At 39.8% G+C, this 22302-nt stretch overlaps 1 protein-coding gene across 5 annotated transcripts in view; it reads right to left on the reverse strand.

Moving 5' to 3' along the window:
* Nucleotides 1–22302, reverse strand: part of col7a1l (collagen type VII alpha 1-like) — a 75294-nt gene that overhangs the window by 49343 nt on the left and 3649 nt on the right. For all 5 annotated transcript variants that reach the window (XM_035950154.2, XM_035950152.2, XM_035950153.2 and 2 more), the window contains 23 exons: nucleotides 20998–21196; nucleotides 16675–16855; nucleotides 16087–16246; nucleotides 14371–14464; nucleotides 12901–13074; nucleotides 12461–12624; nucleotides 11428–11557; nucleotides 11221–11337; nucleotides 10823–10978; nucleotides 10239–10355; nucleotides 9954–10100; nucleotides 9716–9835; nucleotides 8576–8734; nucleotides 6249–6362; nucleotides 5959–6108; nucleotides 5311–5448; nucleotides 4860–5006; nucleotides 4048–4167; nucleotides 3301–3447; nucleotides 1971–2246; nucleotides 1745–1884; nucleotides 1226–1349; nucleotides 684–827 (listed from right to left, as the gene is read on the reverse strand). In XM_035950154.2, the coding sequence (XP_035806047.2) occupies nucleotides 684–827; nucleotides 1226–1349; nucleotides 1745–1884; nucleotides 1971–2246; nucleotides 3301–3447; nucleotides 4048–4167; nucleotides 4860–5006; nucleotides 5311–5448; nucleotides 5959–6108; nucleotides 6249–6362; nucleotides 8576–8734; nucleotides 9716–9835; nucleotides 9954–10100; nucleotides 10239–10355; nucleotides 10823–10978; nucleotides 11221–11337; nucleotides 11428–11557; nucleotides 12461–12624; nucleotides 12901–13074; nucleotides 14371–14464; nucleotides 16087–16246; nucleotides 16675–16855; nucleotides 20998–21073 (3295 nt within the window). In that variant the 5' untranslated portion in view covers nucleotides 21074–21196. The remainder of the gene's footprint in view (nucleotides 1–683; nucleotides 828–1225; nucleotides 1350–1744; nucleotides 1885–1970; nucleotides 2247–3300; nucleotides 3448–4047; nucleotides 4168–4859; nucleotides 5007–5310; nucleotides 5449–5958; nucleotides 6109–6248; nucleotides 6363–8575; nucleotides 8735–9715; nucleotides 9836–9953; nucleotides 10101–10238; nucleotides 10356–10822; nucleotides 10979–11220; nucleotides 11338–11427; nucleotides 11558–12460; nucleotides 12625–12900; nucleotides 13075–14370; nucleotides 14465–16086; nucleotides 16247–16674; nucleotides 16856–20997; nucleotides 21197–22302) is intronic.

Here is a 22302-nt window from a genome sequence, read left to right on the forward strand (position 1 = left end):
ACACAGGGGATTAAGTATTTGTTGCTTCAACACACAGCATCTCTGCAACAGAATGGATTATATTAGGCAAATTGAAAGTAAGTTCACAAATCAGTAAAAAGTCACACATCTGTGACGCACAGAGTCAATGAGGTTGATTTTGCATCGTGTTGGATGTTGTCCGACTCTTCTCAAAACACTTGGTGAAGTTGGTGGATATTTTGGGGGACAAGATCATGTTGTCAGACACATCCATTTAGAACCGTCAACAATTTCTTGCCCAACAAATGCTGGCGTTTTGGACATTCAAGTGTCTTGCTATGGCCCTAACGAACATGCCAGCATCCAGAATCTCAAGAGCACATTCTTATCCTCCTCTTGTCATCTGTGGTATCATGTCGTTTAAATAAAGCTGCATTTAAGGCAGACCTTCATACTGAAAAGAGTGTCTTTGTACTAGTCATGCTATTTGACTTTTTAAAATCCATTAAAGCCACAGCTGAGTAGAGTGTGAATTAACTAAATGAGAATGAGAATTTGTCACCAGTTAAACAGCTCAAAAACGTTTCTCTAAGTCAGGAACGAAGATCATTTGCATGCTGTGTTTACATTTAGTTGAATGTTTTGTTTTAATCATTGTAGCTGCAACAATTAATTAACAAAACCCACTTGCAATCTTTAGGATAATTTCCATTAGAACTGACCCAAAGCACGTGCAATCCTGGAGGGTGGCAACACATTATCCTGTGCCCTGCCGTCTGTAATCAGAACCAGAACATGGGCCACATCCTGCCTCATCCCCAGAGACTCCTGGAACAGTTCCTGCAGGACATAGCTGATGCCTTTTCCTGGAGACACATTAAAGTTTTAAGAGAAAATAATCAAACGTTTGAGGCAGTAACTCTGATAAATTTAAGTAGACTCAACTTGCAAGCACAAAACTGGACCAAATTTAACTCTGGATCTGGTGATGACATTCTTTTTAACATTAAATTTATCCTTCACACTTACGGATTGTCTTATATGATTCTAGCAATGGCAGCAGTCAATGTGCATCTACATTGTATGTTAGCAGGACAAAATATATATAGTGTGCTTCCTCTCCATCATTATGACAGCTGCTAGAGGCCGTGACTTTAATAGCAGGAGCTAAAGAGTGTTACAGGAATTACCTGTCATCTGGTGACAGGTGGCAAACAGAGACAAAGAACTGTGCACATTGGAGTGAGTGTATAGTGTCACTAACCTGTTTTTGTGTTGCCCCCTTGGTAACGTAGTGCTCTGAGAGCCCTGAGCATAGAGTTTCTGTCTTTGAAGTCACTTAGACGGAATTCAATTCGAGGCTCGTCGCTGTAATGAACCACGGCTAACTGAGAGAAGATTGTCAAAGAAAATGTATGTCATCATAGCATCAATATATTGACTTTTCTCATCACACTGGTGTAATAACACTGAGGATCATGAGAAAAATATGTTGCATATTCCTTGGCTGCCATTTTTCCTATTTCCACGTGGCACTGTACCTTATTTGTCATTTCTGCTGATATTTGGGTCTAATTCTGCCCATTTGGCGAAGAAGAGCACATTATGTCACTGCTAACGATCCCATCCACCTTGTGGCTAGCTATTGTCATTCAAAATTACTGCAGTCAAGTCCAATTTGTAATTGCCCAAACAAAGACACAGCCAAAATGAAGAACACCAGAAGCCATATCATCAGCACAAGCTAGTAGAAGAGAAAGAAAGTTTTTCCTGAGCCACCAACCTGTGTGCCCTGCGGCCCGATAACAGGGAAGTAAGTGGCCACTCGGAATATGAAGTCTTTCATCTTGATGAAGTTGTTGGCGCCGATGCTCGATGACTCATCCACTAAAAATACTATGTCTGCTTTGGTCTGTGCACATACTGACGCAACAGAACAAAATATAAACCATAAATATACTGTAGATGATTTAAGGTAATTATTATTTAGGTTTGGATCTTGAAAATACCTGGTCGTGGCTGAATTGTTGTCTCTGTGCTCAGTGTGGATAATCGTGGGGAGGTGGCTGCTGCAACTTTGGCTTCAGTGACTTTTGGCTGAGCTGGAGGCTTCTTGGTTATTACAGACTTCGTTGGTGGCACGGTGACGGGATGTCGGGTGGTCCTGGTGGTTGATTGCACAATGGTGGTGTTGATGATGGAGGCGGTGCGGGAGGCAGTCGTGATATGAGGGGCCGCTGTGGCCGGCACAGGCTGGACTGCTATAACAGGGTGATCTTGTCCCACTGTGATGTACAGAACCAGAACATAAGTGATGACAAAAAACCAAAAAATAAATCAATCTTTAAAGATCTCCGGGGTGAAACTGAGTCACTGCTGCAGCAATAAAGGGAGGAGTGACTGCACTGACATTAGACAGGAAACAAAAACCCACAGCTGCTGCTGGAATCCCTCTTTGGGTTTGTAGCACTGATTCTGCTAAAGGTATTTGCTGAGTTTGTAGCAACTATGAAGTAGTTTCAAGATAATGATATATTTAATCAGGGTGTATCATTAAAACTGAAGGAATGTCATTGTTAGTTACCACATCCTCCTGTAGATGCTCATTGAAGAAGTATTAATCTGCAGAACATCAATTAAACTAATTAAACAAACTAATTAAAAGTGAATTATATAAATAGGAAGTCTCTGTAGTTTCACAAATGTTTTCACATAACTGATCAAAATAAGGGGTATACAATATATTAAACTTTGCTCCCAGTCCTTTACAAATGCACACAGGTTATTACTTTGAGAAAAAACAAGCACATTATTCTTAATAATGTACCATTAGCTTTATTTTGGTGAAATGTAAATTAAAATCTTCCTATTATGCAGAGTCACATAGTTTGACCATATTTCATAGATATGCTGGTGAAAGCTAGTTCTTTTATCCTTTAATCTTGTAGAACTAATAAATGAGCGAGCTAATGTTCATTTTATTAGCTGTTAAATAAGCTATATAGGCAAAATTTGAACCTGAAGAGGAGAGGTAACTGACTCACGCTGGTCAGTGATTTAATTCTGAACACAAAGTGATAAAGCAGACCAGCGATGCAGTTTCTCAATGAAGTTTGAACTATAGTGCAGCCCAAACTAAAGTGGTGCAATGACAGTGTATGGTTCAGACAACAGAGCAAAGACACGCATTTAGCACAGTACAGCAAAAAGACATAGTAAAGTAAATGTTCGTTATGAGAATATAAGCAGAAAATGTATTGTAAATGTAAGTCTATATTTAGTTAAATAATTCATTACATTGTCATTTGTCAGACAGAGATTCATGGATTCAAGTCTTACAAATTCTCTGGTACACGGTGCTTATAGGTCCCTCCACTTCTCCATACAAAGGTCTGATGGTGAAAATGTAGGTTCTGCCATACAGAAGATCACCAATCTTGTATGAGTTGAAGCCAGGACCCAGTTTCTCTGTTTTAGTCTCCAACACTGAAAGCGGCACACAAAGAAGACATTGCTGCAGAGTTTCCAGGAATATTAAATAGGGAATTCATTCATCATTACTAAAATATATTATTCTGGTAGACTACAATCCCTCCATTCTGGCCTCCCCATATGTTGCTGTTAATGAACAGAATCAGTGATTTTTAATAAACTGAGGCAATAATGTGTGATCATACAGTGATGTGATACATCTCATACTGTGTAAGTAATTATACGTCTGGATGCTGTTTGCAAAATTTCACATATGAAATTCTATGTGCTACATAATTTTTTTATGAATGTGTTCCTTATTATTTTCCTTTTCAATAAAACGGTGCTCATGTTGACACAGTACAAATTGCAATAACATGTCTAATGCTGAATATCCACTTTAAACACTCGGGGGCTTGAAATAAATCATTACTAAAACAATCATATTATACTTGGAATTTAATATAATATTGCTTTTTTATGCATACGATAGGCATCATTATGCAATGTAATATAATTTACACAGTATAGTAACTGAAGTCTGGAGTAAAATTGCATTAATGTTAATGTGAGACTAAATTAAGGATGAAACATTGGTGTGGTTAAACGTTGAACCTGAGATGTGCCTCCAGGACAGAAGGTATCCAGACACTCCTGCCACACGGGTCCAGTTCAGAACGGTGCTGCTGTCTGTTGTATTCAGAGCAGCAAATCCATCCACTTTTGGAAGATCCACTGAAACACACAAAAGTTAATGAAGAAATGAGCAAATAAAAACAGATCAGGGGCGATATTTGATGGATTTTCTTAAATGACACAGCATGTCTGTGAACACTAAAGTGCAGCAACATTTCAATCTAAGGCTAAATTATTTTGTTGTGCACAAACATGGACACTAGGGATGTATGTTTGCAACTTTTTGCCTCCTCATACTGTTTCCTTCATTTGCTGATAGCTACTTCTGATCTGGTACCTGTGGTCTTCCAATTTTAAATTCTGTATAGGTACCACTTCATGGAAATGTATGTATGGTAACACGAGGACAGGAATGACTGTCTGTTAATTGTGTCTACAGCTTGATATGACCCAATACAATGATTAAGGAAACAGTGAACTTGATTAACACTCATGAATAAACTGTTTCTATTGCTGATCGCTGATATGTGGTCTACTTAATAACATTGATATCAATGGAGAAAAGATATTAGTAAAGGTGTCATTGGAGAAAAACCTTCACACTAAGTTTTATTATTTCCCTTCTCCTGACTTACAGAAATTCTGGATCTGAACAAGATTGGTATCAATATCCACCAAATGCGTAAATATTAGATTACAAGAGGGTGACAAAAGAAGGATAATCTCTTAGCTCTAAAATACTACGGCTTTCTACACACTGTTCTTCAGTGTCAGGAGCAGGCATCACTCACATGTGCGTGCCGTGACCAGGACTGCACTTCCCTCCCTGCTGCCCACCATGGACGACACCTGGATCTTATAGGCTGAACTCTCTTTCAGGTTGCGGATGGTGAAGGTGGTGGCAACAGCTGACACCACATGGGACTTCTCTTCCCCCCCTAATGCAGGGAAAAATTATACCCGGCATGCAGAGATGATGAAGGTGTAAAACCATTTATACTGTTTTATAATTTTAATTCTTATACAGTAAGGAATTAGCATGATGCAAAGTCTCAGTAACAAGCTGATGTAATAAAAAAAAATGATGCAAATACCCCCACCCCCAAAAACTAATATTTTAAGTTAATATATTCAAATATTATATTAACAGTAAAGTGTATATGCATCTGGACACCCATGTGTCTATCTGAGTGTGGGTTGGAGTGAAAGCACACATGCTTGAGCGTTTATGTGGTCCCTTACCAAGGAAGGGGATCCAGGAGATTTTGTACCCAGAAGCCCCGGCTGTTCTCCTCCAGGACAGAGTGAAGGAATTGACCCCGATATCCACAACCTTCACCTCTCTCACTGCCTGGACAGGCTCTGAGTCCGAAACTGCAGCTAAAAGGTAACATCATATAGCCATGTCAGGTTTTTATACCATAAAAACATTTTCTCAAAAAGAATCACAACAATAAACGTACACACAAAAAAATGTCAATGTAAAATTTAATCATATGAAGATGGACAAAAACTGATGTAAAAACATGAAGATCTCTGAGCTGAATGTGCAAATGTGGCTTTATTTACATACACTGTCATTTTACACCATAATAAACCTGGAGCATGGTGTAACACACTGATTTTAAAACCGTAAATGATAGCATCCCTGCTGACTGCTGACACATACTTAAAGTGACAGTAACAGGAACTGTGATTAAAAAGGAAAGGCCAAAGTACACGACTGTTAGTCAAACTAAGACACCACAAGGGTGCCACGGCACAGAATGAAGATCTTGACTGTCCCTTCCCATTTAATTATAATGGCTCCACAGCTGCACAGAGCTATTTAAATCTAAAACCAATCATGATGAAAATAAAATTAACTGAAATCTCAAGTCGGTTCTGCACCTGTGAGTTGAGACAAGGAGATATCTGGTCCCTCCGAGTTGCCGTAAACTGCACGGATGGTGACTATGTAGGTGGACTGTGGGTTCAGGTCTTTGATATGGTGGAAGAGGATGCTGCGATCCAGGTATTGGGACTGGGGTTTGCCATCATCTGAAAGCATGCGCACACAATTAGGATTACATATGGTAAATATAGAGTCTTTAACAGTTCTCTGACAGATACACCTGTTAAAGCAGTAAAACAGGCTTAAGGTAGGGCTGCGACAGAGTAAATATGTTTAAATACATCACCTGTGTTCCAAGAGAGTTTGTACTCGGTCGCTCCAACAATGGGACTCCACTCCACATCTATAGAGGTACTGGTGTAGGATGTTACCTTGAAGTTGGACACGTAGCCCAAAGGAGCTGAGAAACGGGAGAAAAAAACATGAAGAACCTGTAGCTGTTCATGGAAATAAACTGTTAACATGAAAGAAGTTTCTAGAGTGCATCCATCCCTGAGGTCAATGCTCAATCTCAAAGTTTTAACTAAAATCAGCCTAAAACGTAATTGTTTCTTCCTGTGCCCATTCTTCAACTCCGCTAAGTTTCATGAAATGCAGTTGGTTTGTATGTAATCCTGCTAACAAGCAGACAGACAAACAAACAAATGCCATTGATCACATACAGGAATCATTATTTCCTCTAAAATGTGCTACAGTAGTAAAATAAATGTAAATTTGTACATTCTCAGTTGCACAATTTCCACATTCCTGTACATCGTAAATATTTCTCTGTCTATTGACTTGCGACTCTTGCTTTCTTTTTAAATCATTTTACCCTCCTTTGAAAACCCTCTGATTGATTTTTGTCCTTCAGACTTTTCTCTTGAGCAGACCCCCTTTCACTCTGGTTGCTGTTGATGTTCCATTTTGACTCTGCATCCCAAATTTGCTGCAGGTTTGAATGCCCAGAAGTTGCTGCCCTGGCATAGAAGTGACCTCCAAAGTGTGTCAGTTTGAAAGGACATCATGGTTGGGTTAAGTTACATTTTGGTCAGATGCAACAAGGTATTCATCTGACCACATTCAAACACATCCATCCACGACGCTAGGTAGAGTCATGCTTTAAACACTCCTGTGCTAATCTCGCTTAACACTTTCAGCCACACTGTACAACAGTAAAGGCAAAACTAGTTCAACATGATATAACCTTTTTTTTCAGCTAATTTTAGAGTATAAAGTAAAAACATTAACTGACTGATTTGAGATAATTTGACACATATTTTATAACATTTCAACATATTGTGCTCAGGCTCCACTATTCTGTTTGCATGTTATTTGTGTTATTTGCGTCTAGTAATCTCTATTTGTTATGTATGTATATTTAGTACTTTTTCAACCTACTCTTCATTGTTGTGTTTTCAGTGGTACTGATGCAGGTAGGGGGGAATGATATTTCAATTTTTTGTGTGGGTGTGTACACAGATGCAGAGAAATGACAAAGAAATCTTGAATCTTGAAAATGATGAGTTGAATTAATCTACAGCTAAGAGTTTAATCAACTCACTAAGTCAATTTTTAACAGAATAAAAATATACTTCAGTGTGGAATGTGTCGAATTATGATTGTTTCTATATATAATAATGAAAACAGTGTTAACCATGTGGAAGGTAAACGTTGAATTCAGTCCCTTGTACACTTATTTTTCCAATAACGGCATTGTGGACAGTGTATTGAACACATTTACTTCTTCATAAAACATATGCAAAGCCAATTTATTATGTATTTGAAATCCAGCCTAGTTTACATTTATGTTTACTGGGTTACAGTGTTCTTCTACTTTGTATTGCTATTGTGCAATATCTTGACATTAGTGCAACCTGTAGATCTGAGAAATAGTGCGGCATCATTTGCTGGACTGTGTCCACATGGATCCATGTTCAATCAACAAAATAGGAACCCACTCATAGGAAAACAGCTCCATAGCACTAATAGAACCTTTAAGTTACCATTTAGAGACAAACTGACCTCCAGGTACTGTGCAGAACAATGTAATTGCTTTTTTTTTTTTTTTTTTTTTAAAACAAATACAATGAAACACAATACTGTGGAGAAAAATAGGTTAAGTGAACTTAAAATTCTTGTCAACTTTTGTTGTGAAGACTCACAGCCCTGCTGACTCAGGCTCACTGAAACATACTACAATGACAGTGACTGGGTTTCAACGAGAAATACTTGTCAATCACACGAAGAGATACTTTCTGGATGAATGAGACGATACTATACCGAAAGAACAAGAACACTACAGTATTAGTGTCAGCAGCAGACCCGTGAGACCTCTCACTGCAGACGTTTAGACTTGTCATGGCAGGATAAGCACAAGTGAAATAGATTTCTGTTATGATGGCTGAGTTCCATCAAGTATCCCAGTAAGCCTTTCAAGCAAGCCAGCGTGGAATTCAGACTTTTTTTTAATGTTATTTATTACACCTGTACTTTTCCTGCAATGAAACGCCACAACTAGACCAAAGTGTTTGCTGTGATAAAAGGGGCTGTTGAAGACGCTGCTGTGTTCCTATTAAGTGTCAATATGGCTACTGCTGGGGAAGAGATATACCAAATAACAGAGGTACTCACAGGTTCTGAAGGTAGCGCTGATACCAGGCCCCACCACAGATCCAAACAGCACATACAGACTCAGGACGTACTCCGTATCATGAGCTACATTCTTCAGCTGGTACTCGGTGGTGCTGCTGTTCAGAGCCAACTGCCTGGGACGATCCCGACCCACAAACTCTGAAAATAACATCAGCATCATTTTATCACTTTTACTTTCAATTTATTACTCTCCAGTGACTTCTAATTTTGCCGGCTTGGCATCAGAGGCCGATTCTCTGCAAACAACATCCCCCTCCGTTTTTCCCCCCCAATATTTGTATTTCATCACAAGCCTCTGGCAGATTGCCGGGGTTGAAGTGCCCATTGAAAAAGCATTTGGAAAGCTCTTGCCAGAGTGAGTATCATACAGGGAAAGCTAGACAACATCAGAGAAAAACTGCAAGAATGCTGCAAAAACAAGCAAGAATTACCCTCTATAAGAAGAACATTACGGGGTTGTAGGGTGGAACTTTGGAACACAGAAATTTTAGAATAACTTTAGCTCAACAATTTTGGCTTTTGTGTGACAAAGTGTGTCATATTAACAAATATTCTATATATTTTATTTTGTAATATTATGACATGCAACTATATATGGTTTAGAAAATATCACCAGTTGACCTCTGCACATCAATTTATTTTGTTAATGTGTGCTCAGAAAGGGAGCTTTTTATGACAGCTTCAGTTTAAAAAAAAATAAATAAAATTTCAGCTCACCAATAATCAGAGATTGTTCGATCTACTTGTCTAAAATTGCAAATTCTAAATCAATGGCATGATGAGAAATCACAATGAAAATTTCAGGTTTCTATCCTGAGATATTGTCATCCAAACAGAGCCTCAAACAGACAGAAGGTGGGTCAACGCACCTTTTTTTCCCTTCAAAAAATGTTTCAGAGCTAAAATTTCACACATCCCATTTTATATATCAATAGTTTATAATGAACAAGTTTCAAGCAAATGAGAGATGATTGAGCAGAGGTTAACTGATGATTTGAGATGGAATAATCCAAAGGTTATTAATACATGAGTATTCTTGCGTGGAAGTGCGGACATTATCATGAGGTATAAAAAAGCAAGAGGACTGAAATAGAAATAGAGTGTGGCAGAGTAAATCACCTGGGGTGGGTCCCCATGCCAGTCGGTAGCCTGTGGCCCCGGGGACACTGTTCCATGAGATGACAGCAGTACTGGTGCTCACAGCAGAAACCTTCAGAGTCTGAACTGCACTACTCTCCACTGACAGAAAGAAGACAGACAGAGAGGACTTATTTGTATTTTATCTACTCTTTCTTATGTCTGTAATAATGTCACCCCTAATATTTGTAATGTCTTCCTTCTTAAGCGTTTTATTTACATGTCTTGGCTTTGGTGGTGATGACAGGCCCCTCGATGTCTCCAAAGATGGGGTTGATGGTGATGGTGTACTCAGAGCCGGCGTGGAGGCCCTGAATCATGTAGAAGTTAAAGGTGTCCCCGAGGTTTATGTTCTCTATGTGGCCATCTACAAGAAACAGAGACACATACAAAGAATTACATCTTGTTTAAATGAAATACAGAACAGCTTTCTGCTTGAGATAAACTACAATATCAGACATTTTAGCTTTATTTTGTATAAAAAAATGATAGTTGACCATATTACCTGGGGATGCCCACGTCAGTCTGTATCCTGTAGCACCTCTGACAGATGCCCACCTGGCTTGGACAGTGTCTGTAGTGGCGTTCTGCACCAGGAACTGCTGAACTGGTACCAACTTTACTATTGAACACATCCCAAACACACATATGCAAAGAAATTAATGCACATAAATTTGTTGTCATTTATTCAGCTATTCACAATTTCATAGTTATGACAAAAAATACGGGCATTTAACCAGATTTTTTTGATAGATTAGAATGTTATTTAAAGTAATGTAAAGTATTTTAAAAATACAGTCATCTAATTTTCTTCTAGCGTACCTGGGATGAGAGATAATCTTGAGTCTTACTGACTTCAGTAGCTTAGTAGCATGTTTTTCTGGACCAACATCACCCTACTGTGGAACTATCATGGTACTACATGTTGATGTTTGCTTTGTTGTATTATCTTTTGCTTCATACTCTATTTTATGACTTTGCCCTGTAATTGTTAATTGGCTACAGCTCTACAGACTCGTTCCTCTAGCATTGAGGATGAGGATAAAATTACTATAACTGTGCCATTTTGACCAAAGACAATTCACTTACATGTCTTGCCCACTAATGAAACCGGCTCGCTCGGTCCTTGGGGGTAAACAGCGTAAATACTGATCGTGTACTTCTTATCCTCCTCCAGGCTGTCAATCACATGAGAAGAAGTGTCTCCAGGAAGCAGCTGCTCATAAGTTAATCCTGGTCTGCTGGCTGCAGAACAATCGTAAATCCAACTGTAAAACTTGTTCCTGTGATGCAAGCTGCTTTGAGTCAGACTAAAAAGATGAAAAGCAACTTGAACTCGACATGACTTTCATTCAACAGAGCCCTACTGTGCACAAGACGCTGTTTGGAAGAATAACATCCAACATGGCTAATTCAGTAGACATTTTTATATTCAACTGCAGCATAATTAATTACAATACTATCTGTGTTGAGGTATGTCAACATACATCTTGGGATGAAGATCTTGAATCCACTGAGCTTCCCTAGAGGAGGTGTCCAACCAAGGCGCAGAGAGAACAGACCCTCCTCAATAACACGGAAGTTTGACACTTGGGGCAAAGGGGCTACAAGACAGGGATAACATTTTTTAAAAAGCAGGTACTTGTGCATTTTCTAACAGATGCAGGAGCACACGCTGGTGTTGTGTCACTCACTCGTCTTGACGGTGATTGTCGCAGAGTCTCCTATGAGGCTCGGGTAGATGGCATACACTGTGAGGGAATAGTCTGTTTTAGGACTCAACTCTGTCACCACTGCTGTGCTCACATCTGCCTTCAGATCCATCTGTTACATAAACACAAGACAGCAGGGAAAAAGGAGCTTAGTGTGTGTGAGACAGAAAGAGCAAGAGAGAATGATGTGGGGAGTAAGACGACTGATCAAGAAAATGATGAAGTCGCAGCGAGAAATACCCGGAGGCAGTGCAATGACACACAGACACACTTCTGGAAAGTGAACTTTGAATAAATTTCCTGTCTTAAACTAAATATATTTATATCTTCATTTTCCATTTAAGTGTCTGACTCTGTACACCAAAAGCATCTTTATGGTTTGTTTACACTTCGCCAAGATATTTAAATGAGGCAGGATGTTGTGCTTTATAGCATAGTGCCAAAACTAAAATATTCCTCTTTTTGTATAATTCACTGCCCAGGTTTCATACTGTATGCATTGGTGTCATGTAAACACACAAACAAAGATTCAGGGAAACTGTTAGTCACAGGGGGGTTCATGTTGATTCCATTGGTAAAAATGTCGCAGTGAGTTTGGAGCGTCACACACACAGAATTGCACAAATATCTTAGGTTATGGGAGAGATGATTCACTGCTGGTCACAGTTTCGACCTGCTGTTATGAGGCTGAAATGCCGGTACGAGAAGCTTATACACAAAGTATGTTTTCCTGAGTGGAATTCCTAAGAGAGCAGCTTCAGTGGGCGCTGATCCCTGCAGACCTCATACTGAGCAATGCGGCTCCATTTTGCAGGATCTGAGAGATTCTTTTTAAGTTGAAAGTCTTTGAGATGATTCATTAGCAGGAAAAATATGTGGAACTGATCCTATATTTAACTGCTTATTCTCTAGCCCAAGGTCATACCTCAGGTCGGATCATAGAAGCATCTATTCTGCATTGCAGTCCAACTCAATAGCAACACAACTAGCATCCTGTTTATGGACAACCACTCACCTGCCTCTGCTGCAGAGGGAGGAGGTGTCCCTTGGAGTTGAGAGGAGCGACCAGGAGGCGATATCCAGTGACGTCACCTGTTGCCTGGCTCCATGTAAGTCTGAGGGAACTGTGGGCCAGTTCACTAATCTGCAGGTCTCTGGGTCCAACCACCCGCTCTTCAGCTACAACAGGAAGAAAATATGACAGAATGGATGAGGAGAGGAACAGGGAGCCCAAAATATGCAAGTTATTCATGGTGTATAATTTGTATAAAAGACAAATTATGTTAGTGATGAAGCAGCAGGGAGGAGTGAAGCAAAAGAAAGCTATTATTCTTTTTTATTACACTGTAGAAGGTTGCAATAGAATTTATCAGTATGACAAAAGCAAACAGTGCAAAGGCAGCTTTCTTAAAAGACATTTCAGCTCATGACGAAGAACTGGTTTGGTGAACTCACTGGGCTGGGAAGTTTTCACAGGACGTGGTGGTTCGGAGGCAGTAAAACACACTCTGCGGGACAGTTTGGGAAGGATGGTGTCCAGGAGAGAGAACTCAGCGCCCACCAGCAGATGCTCCTCATATGGTTCTGACACGATCCTCCTCAGTTCTGACTCATCAGCTCCTCTAATGCCTGGTCACAGGATAAACAATGACAAAACGGAAAAGAAGTTTGGAACACAGCAACAGTTTAGCCCACAGACAGTTGCCAAAGCAAAGCTCTTCTTATTATATCTGGAACAGGTGGTCAATACATTTCACTGCATGTTATACTGTGTATAATTGTGTTTGTGACAAATGAAGGTCTTGAATCTTGAATATCTACATATATGACAGGACTTCTGTGGGATTTGAGCCGATTAATGGACGATCTACACAAGTGATTACCAGATGCTTTCATTTATTTGTGTTTTTCCCTCCATTTTTTCCTCACATATTTTCCTCACCACCACCAGGGGGAGCTGTGGCATTTTGAATGATTTATATCAAGAAAAGATGTGCGTACTCAAACATGTATTCTGCAGACATACACAGGTTTAATCAAACACTTTCTGGCTCCTGTTTCAAGTTATGGCATTATGCATGCTTCCCAGGTCCCAGTTTGGGTAAATGGGCCATGAAAAACACCTGCTGAAGAGACCAGTTTGAGCTTGAAATGTTGTAGGTTTCTTATTGCATTTAAAAAGAAACTTTAGCAGAAGAACAGAGATGTTTCAAGTCTGACGATGCCCAGTTAGCTGTAATATATAAAAAGATAAAAGTGGCTGTTTTTGTGCAAGAAGGTGCACATATCCATACATTTGTGTCATCCATGCTACAACGGGCTCTACAGGTATCCTGGTTTTGCACGACTGGACGATATGCGTGTGGAGCTTCTCAGCAGGGGTGATGAACGAGAGAAGCAGGCCTCAGTGTCAGAGGTGCAGATGGGGGACACAGAATGGCCTAATGAAAAATGGCTGCGATTAGCACACCATCGGCTAATGAGCAGTAATTATTGCACTGCTGCTGGCTGCGAGGAGCAAGTCGTGGGCTTGTGTGCTTGTGCGTAGGAGACCCAGAATAAGATATGTGCAAGTAAATTTGCGGGTAAACAGTAGTGTGTATTCATGAGCAGAGAAATAGCTGATGCAACAGTATCAGAAAGTGCACCTTTACATACTCCAGAGCTGGATTAATCACTTCCTTCTTGCACGCATGTTTAGCAGATGCTGTTGTGTTTGCGCGTACACATGCATGAGTGCACTCCGAAACAAGAATCTCCAACATACGCACAAATACCCTCAGTGAAGCCAATGAATTCAAATGTACAGGACAGGAATTTCGAACTGCAAACACTGCAGATAAGGCGGCAGAGCTCGGATAAAATCTGAGGGGCAGCTGCAGTGGGGATGTTGAAGGAATTCACAATACCAACTTCCACGCTCACCTACTGCATAGAGAGAAATTCCATTGTCAGCTACTGCTCTGACTGCAGCATCCACCTGGTCGTCCGAGCGTCCATTTGTGATCAAAACAGCAATCTGCACAACAATGGAAAGAAAATGACACATGTAAATGACATTACACAACATAAAGCATTTGTTAAATGATCTAAATTCTTCATGCTAATTCAGAAACTAACAATGGAAGCTTGTATACAAAAAAGGTTTTAGGTTTTGCCTATTGTTGGCATCAGTGGAGGCTTAAATCCACCCTCCAAATAAAATTCATTTGGGTTAAAAGAGCATCCAAGCAAGCTGTTATTATTCCCCTAAAAACCTCCACAGACTTTTGACATGGTTTAGCTCATAATTGAACACATAATGAAATAAATTGAACCCAAAGACAAAGTGGAATTCAAGGATGCCGGCTTGCAACTGAGACTAATAATTTGTCAATTAAGAAAAATTTACTCAGTTCATTCAAAGTTCATCCCTCAGTCAATGAAGAAGGGGGCTAGAAAAGCATCAGTATGAGATTATAGCTGCTCCTTTGCATGTGCTCAGGCTGTACAATTCAATATATCAGCCTAATCCTCAATTCTCTGCCTTCCCACATCAAGTGTGCTGCTGCAAGATGATTCACACGTGCACTCAGAGATAGAGAGATGATTGGAATGCTAACCAGCTCTGAGACAGCATTAGACTGTCAGAGAGAGGTAGCTGATAGAAAAGGAGAGTTGTAGAAGGAGAGTGTATTAGTATATTTGATAATGCACTTCTAAGACAAGCTTAGTTAAGTTGTAGACTATTGCATTCAGGTTAGGATCCAAAGAACAGAGTAAACCCTATTTTCATTTTTATTTTAAGCGTTGATTAATCTGTCTTTTTTTTTTTTTTTTTTTCAATTAATCAATCATTTGTTTGGCCTTTAAAATGTCAGAAAATGAAGGAAAGTCTCGATCAGAGGTTCCAAAAGCCCAAGACGATGCCCTCAGGAGTCTTGTTTTGTCCACAACCCAAACAATATATCCAAATTCAGGAAGCCAGAATAAGACAATTTGGACTTTTTTAGTTGGTTAATCATTTATTAGTTGACAACTGATTGATTAATCAATTAATCACTGCAGCTCTAGATTTATATTGTAATTTTTAATGACATTGTTACACACCAGGTCAGTCTCTGGCCATTAGCTGCACTTTTAGTGTATCTGGCACTGTTGGTAAAACTTTACTGACAGTCACTCAGCCGATTAAGTTTGCTGAATCTGTGCTGGAAAATGCACTGCCTTTCCCAAAGCAAACAAAGTCTGTTCGCCAGTTGCAACTTTGTGTCAATTTGTATTCCAAGCATATAACAAGACAATTTAATCAGATTCACAGTAGTGTGAAAGCGGTCGACCAGTTTGTTTTGCTTGCTTTTCCCACAGTGTCCTGCAGAGTAGAAATACAGACTCCTGACTAGTCATTTCCTCTCACACTGGGCCAGAGCAGACAGCGTATGCATATGTTTGCAGCGTGGGTTATAATCTCAAATCAATCATTTCCTAGTTGCTTGTGTATCAGTATATTGTGAAACATTTAACAAGGTTTAGATGCACAGTTTTCAGCATGTGTCAAAGAAGTACAAAACAATGCTAATAAAACTGCAATATTTCAGATACAGGTAGTTACCCTGGAAGGGGTTTTCATACAATCACATCTCAAGGGTTGAGGCATCTTACCTTTGGGGCAAAATCTCGACTGATGACGGGGCTGAAAACAGAGTCGACCAGAAACTGAAGGGCAGTGCCGATTCTCCTGGATCCACCCTCATAGGGAAGATCACGGATTGCTCTGAGGACCTCCTCAAGTGAACTGTAGTCTGTCAAAGCAACCCGCATCCTTTATGGAAAGAGTTTCAAAGAAAGCATAACTAGATCATGAGAAATAACAGAATAACTAATACACATAGCACATACTATCCGTGTATATAACTTGCTTGTATGACCAAAAAAGAGAAAAAAAGAAACACTTTTTAAACGTTTTCTCACATTAAAGCATATGTACTCCATTTAATTCCAGTGTGTGTTGATGTAAGATACATGTATATGCTATAAATAAAAACTGACCTACTACCTCATTACATATACACTATTTCACAAAAAGAAGTTGGCATATTACATTGTTTTTTGGCAACCAATCCTTTAATGAAAGCTGATCAATAATCGTTTCTTGACATAACAGTCAAATGCAATAAATGAGTCACATTGATGGCGATCTGTCAAACAGGCTTGTGTGCTGTGTTTCCTTTTGATAAGCTTGACTTCTACCTTGAAACATCCCCAAAGACAGTGACTCCAAAGCGGACCCCCTCAGCTCCCACCACACTGTCCTGAAAGGAGGAGATGATGGCTGAGATGAAGTCTTTGACTCTGGAGAAGCTGGTCTGACCCACACTCCATGACTCATCCAGAAGAAACACTATGTCCGCCTGCACCACCGTCCTACATGCTGAAAGAAGAAGAGTGAGTGAATTAGTTTGTGCACAAACACATGTAACAAGGAGCTGAGAGCAGGTACATATTCTTTTCAAAGGCCAAACTTGCGCTTAGTCTATATTCATATAGATAGAAATGCAATATTAGGCAAATCCTTTTTAATGTTTAATAGACAAGGCTGGAGATTTAGCCATGTGCAGCAGCTCAAAAGAAGCTTTATTCCTACACAGACCACCAGATAGCAGTCTTGTTCCATCATGTCGGGCGTTTTCCTTTCATTTACTTCTGTCATGCAGCCAGAACACCACACAAATCCCCATGAATTTTTAATGAGACACAAGTGAGCCAAAGAGACTATCAATATTCTGAGCACTCCAGCAATAAAACTTTAGTACAGCGATGAGGAACGCTTTGAATAATAAGGTAAACACACCCAAAATCAGGGTCAGTTCCTTTGCCCGAGCAAACAAACGCATTTAACATAGGGATCTGCTGGGTTTGGAGGGATTTAGATGCTTTTTAATGTGAAGTGAAACAACTACATAACACTACTGCACTGAGCACATGCACACACACTCTGGCTCACACACATGCACAATCTGCTGCGTCTGCAAGCAACCTTCAAGTCAATATTCTGGCAATACATATGCAATAAAGCAAAGTGACGACAGCATTGATTAGGCTAGTGAATAAGAGATAGGCACCGCTGATTGTTCTGTAAGTGATAAGTGATTCTCTGCTGTCCTCTATTTGATTACCGAGCTTTCTCTCCTCTATTATCTCGCCCTTCTTCTTTTGGCTGCAATCCCAGGATTCACTGGGGGTGACATATGTCTCCAGCCCATGGCGACCTAACATTATGTTCTCCCTCACACACCTATACAACTCTGGCGGTGCACCAGGGAAACAAAATATCAGCAGCAATACCAATTTGGTGGCTTCTCTAGTGCTGAGCTATTATGTTTGCCTAAATGGAAGCTGTCGTATCATATCCTCAGAAACAGTAGATCTATCAGTTATGAGTTGAAACAGCTTCAGAAGATCCAACACAGTTCATTCTTTCCATTATGAGTTAAGTCACATATAGGCGGACAGCCACCCCAGCATACACATGTGGCTGCTGCATTTATTGGGACAGTTTTTAACTGCACGGATTTCTGTAAAAGCACATAAAACATGGTGGAGTCTTTGGGCAAAGGAAGCAGCTGGAGGCTGGTGTCTGTCAGACAGACACAGTCCGGGGTGGAAAACAAGATCAATTGTCCAGAAGTTTGTCTGTCTAAGCTGGCAGGTGAGATCGACGTGCCTCGGATAAGGACACAACACATGCTGAGGGATTAGGAATGGCTTTCTTGAAGGTTATCTATGCTGATATCTCAAAGGTTGTATACACCTCTGAGTTGGACCGTCATTGATTTACGCATCAGATGTAGCTCAGCGACTTCAGCATATGCTGCAGAAAAATTCGCCAAGAAAAGACACACTCAGAGAAATAATGATGCATTACTGCAATCAGACTCAACAAGATCAAGAGAGAAGATGCGAACCATCAGAGAACACATGTCTAAGACACTCAAAGGGCCATCAGGATCTGATTTTATCCAGACGAATGAATATGTAGAAGTTCCTCTACAAGGTAACTGCAGGAATTCACAGACAACCGCAAAAATTGAGTGTGGAGCATAAATATAAAATAATAAAAGGAACAAATGCTGACAATGTTGATCAATCATTCCTCCAGGATCCCTTTCCAGTACCAGTCTCCAACCCTTTCTGGGATGATTACTCTACTCACAACAGCTAATATGAAATTCATTCAGTCTGTGCAATCAAAATCAAAGGCATGGAAACAAACAGTATAACCTAGTACTAGCCATCAGTTCAGTCACAAAAAGTTAACACCTGAGTGAACCAGAGGGACTCTTTCTGCAGTTGGATGCTGTTCCTGAAATCTGATGTTTGGACCTGTGCTGCTGTCTCATCACATAAAGTCTAAACTTTCTTGTTACAGGCAGGTATCCTGTCACATTTCAAATGATTCAGGTTATCTAGCTGTTGATTTGATGTGATTACCAGAGAAGTTAACATTATACTTGAACAACACATTTTTTTGAGACACTTCTAGCCCTGTGTGTCTTGAATTATTGCTTGCAATAGTGGTCTGGCTCTCCTAATTAAAGTTATGTTTAATGTTTATTAGTAGGCTGTCGACACCATGCATACACACATTAATCAAACACAGCAATGACTGCAGCCCTCGACACACATGTATGCACTAAAGCTACTACTAACCCCTGCTTCCCTGCCTCTTGATGAAAAATACAGACACCAAGTTGTTAAAGCTGTTTAAATGGTACCTACTGTTACTTTACCTAAGCTGACATCACCTGCTGGACACTCATGGACATACAATGACTAAGTGCTTGATGCTGAATTTAAATTATCATGCTGACAAAGTTGGCAAGTGGTCAAAAATGTATTAGATGCATAGTAGATGTGCATATATGCACAGCTGCAATAAAGGTGACATGTATCATGGTACAAAAAAATGCAGAAGTGAGGTGAAGTCAGGAAGCAAAGTCCTTACAATGAAGTCTCACCACTTAGCAGCCATCACAGAAACAACCCACGGTAGTTATTTTGTGCCAAGAAGAGCAGGTCCCCATCTTATTTAATGGGATTTAAATGGTGGCCAGAATATAAAAACTGCATGTATGGAACTATCAGTCAAAAAAAATTTTTTTAAAGTTTGGTGACTTAGCCTCAAAATAAGGTTTCAAAGGCTTTTTACCTCAAGTCATATTCATATTATCCAGCTTGTGTCAGTGCTACACACACAGTAACACAATTAGCTAGATATTTCATGGTTGAGCTGTTATACGGAACACAATTAGCTTTTTGGCAAACGGCGAAGGACATGTGTTGTATGACCACCACCTTTGGTGTTACAGAATTCTCCCATAGATTTCTATTCATGACTCTTTATGTAGCGAGTCTCTCCCTTAGAAAGTCTCTGACCTGACATACTTGCTCTGAAAAACACACCTGTAACAATCCAACCCCCTTACGCAGCATGGTTAGGCATTTATACAGTCAGAAGTTTAGTCTCTGTTCTGCTCTCCACCTACTTGTGAGGAAGGTATTGTGCTTTCTTATTTCTTCTTTCTGTATGTGTGCAGTTTGGTGTTGGGCAGGTATTCCTGGTGGGTCAGTCGGTGAGTATATTTAATGAAAACAGCTGCAGTAGAAAAGAGGGCAGATGAAAGTCATCAAACTGCTTCTTACTGTAAACTTGTGGGCTGTAAACACTGACCATTGACCTCGATTTATTGTTAATATAAAATACTAATGAAACTAAGCTGACATCAGACTTGTTGATTGAAAACTGACCCCACCTTGTACTTAAAATGAATCATTAGGCCCTAAGCATTGGCCGTATGGTGAGATGGCATGTGAATAATAAACAACGGTACCACCTGCAAGGCAGTAGCAGCGTCAAATATATTCTAGGTCTATTTATATCCTCCCATAATTCTGCCCAACAACTTTGCCAATCAGTTTCTGCCAATCACAGTCCAGGTGGAGGAAATCTATCTTTTGATTGGTTGATTGACCTTTCAGTGACATCCAATCGCACCTGAAACTAAAGTTCTGTATCTAGGGAACGGGTGTTTGACAGGTTGGCAGACAGAGTGCTGTAGTGTACATGAGGCTAGCAGATGTTAAAATTCCCTGACAAGACACAGTCTGGAGAGAAAACTGGAGCCGGGTTCGTGTCTGCCCCATATAGCAATCCAGGTGTGGAGATTTAATGATGGAGCGCTCAGACAGACTGTGTTCGTTGAGCACCTGCCCCTTCTTTGCCCTCTGCATCTGAGCCGTCTGATTCACAGATCTGTGCACAAAGCTGACAATCGGACATATGGATTTGACTCAGAATTAAGCAACTCATGATAAGTGCTTGACACAGAAAAAAGCGACTTCAAACACGAGTCATTGAGTAAAATTTTTAATAAATCATTGACTGAATGAGTGGAAATGTGGGAGAAAAAGTTTGATGGTGCCATAAAAAATGATAAAGAGTCAGAACACTAGAAGCAGATTAATGAATTGTGCTCGAGTGCAGCATTCAGGTGTATGAATGTCATCACTTACCTTCAGCTTGTGCTGTAACGCTCTGATGAGAGAGAGAAAGGGACAGCAGAAAGATCCACACAGAAGAGCCGCCCATACTCTTCCTCGCCTCTTCTTCCTCCTTCGATCACCTGCTCCCCCTCCCCACTTCTTCTCTTCACAAATCCACTTCTTAAATTCCGCTCCACAACCATCAATTCCAACTCTTCCTCTCTGCTATCTGAAAGGATGCAGATGAACAAAGAGAAAAGTAATTAAAGGCCCTCAAAGATAAAACACAATCAGCCATTTTTTAATTTGTAAAGGCCTTGTAACTCTTATGGAGAAGTCAAGCTTTTGCAGACTGAGGAAAGTCATCCAGTAATATGCAAAGATGAGTTTCACATCCAGACAACAGACTTTTAGACAGATAAGATCTTGACAGCATATGTATCTACTACCTATAGGTTGGCAACTTATACAACAGTTTTACATAAAACTTTTTCATGCAACTCAGATCTCATTCACTTCCATGCCTGTAGAACCGAAGTATCACTAGCCTTAGTTAAGGCCAGTTTAACTAGCTTAGCATAATGTCACCCATCATTGTTATGTGTGTAGGCTGCAGACAGGAGCTCCCTGTAAACAGTTTTACAACAGATTTCACTGTCACCAAGGAAATAAACACATCAAAAGGGATTTTAAACTGTCCAATAAGGCCCCAGTGATTTAAGAAATTATTGTGAAGTCTGAACAGAGGTGAGCATTAAATGTCATTAATAATCTATTGTCTTACATGGCAGAGTTTCCCCGAAGTCAACCTGCAAGCTGAACGATGAATGCATAAAACTGTATAGTTGACACCATTCATACTGTTTATCAATGAAAAAAAAAAATTGATCTTAAATGGATGCCTTGCCTTATTTTTTAAAAGTTACATGAACTTCGTGCAACCAAGCTGTAAATCCATGTTTAATTTCTGTCAAGACAGATACACGAAAGACGTGAACCGAGGATCGTCGAGCTGGGAGGCGACAGCGCTAACCACCAAGTCACTATGCAGTTTACATTTGAAACATTTTCTCTATTTTTCTCAAATAATCAAAGAAAAAAAAACAGTGCTGGTCTTGCGTTCCCACAGATAGACATTAATACAAGTAAATAACCAGCGTTGTTAATATGAAAATGTCCTTTATAAGTTTGGCTAAGTAGGGCAAAGTGCCTCTGAATTACATTATAATAAAAGTCCTGCTGAAATGTTTAGTTGTCTCTTTTTGAAGTCTAAAATAATGGCAATGTGTTTTTTGTTTTTTAAGATGTATTCTTAAGTGCTTTGTATTGTTAAAA

Source organism: Amphiprion ocellaris, chromosome 21 (genome assembly GCF_022539595.1).
Source record: "Amphiprion ocellaris isolate individual 3 ecotype Okinawa chromosome 21, ASM2253959v1, whole genome shotgun sequence".
Lineage (NCBI taxonomy): Eukaryota > Metazoa > Chordata > Actinopteri > Pomacentridae > Amphiprion > Amphiprion ocellaris.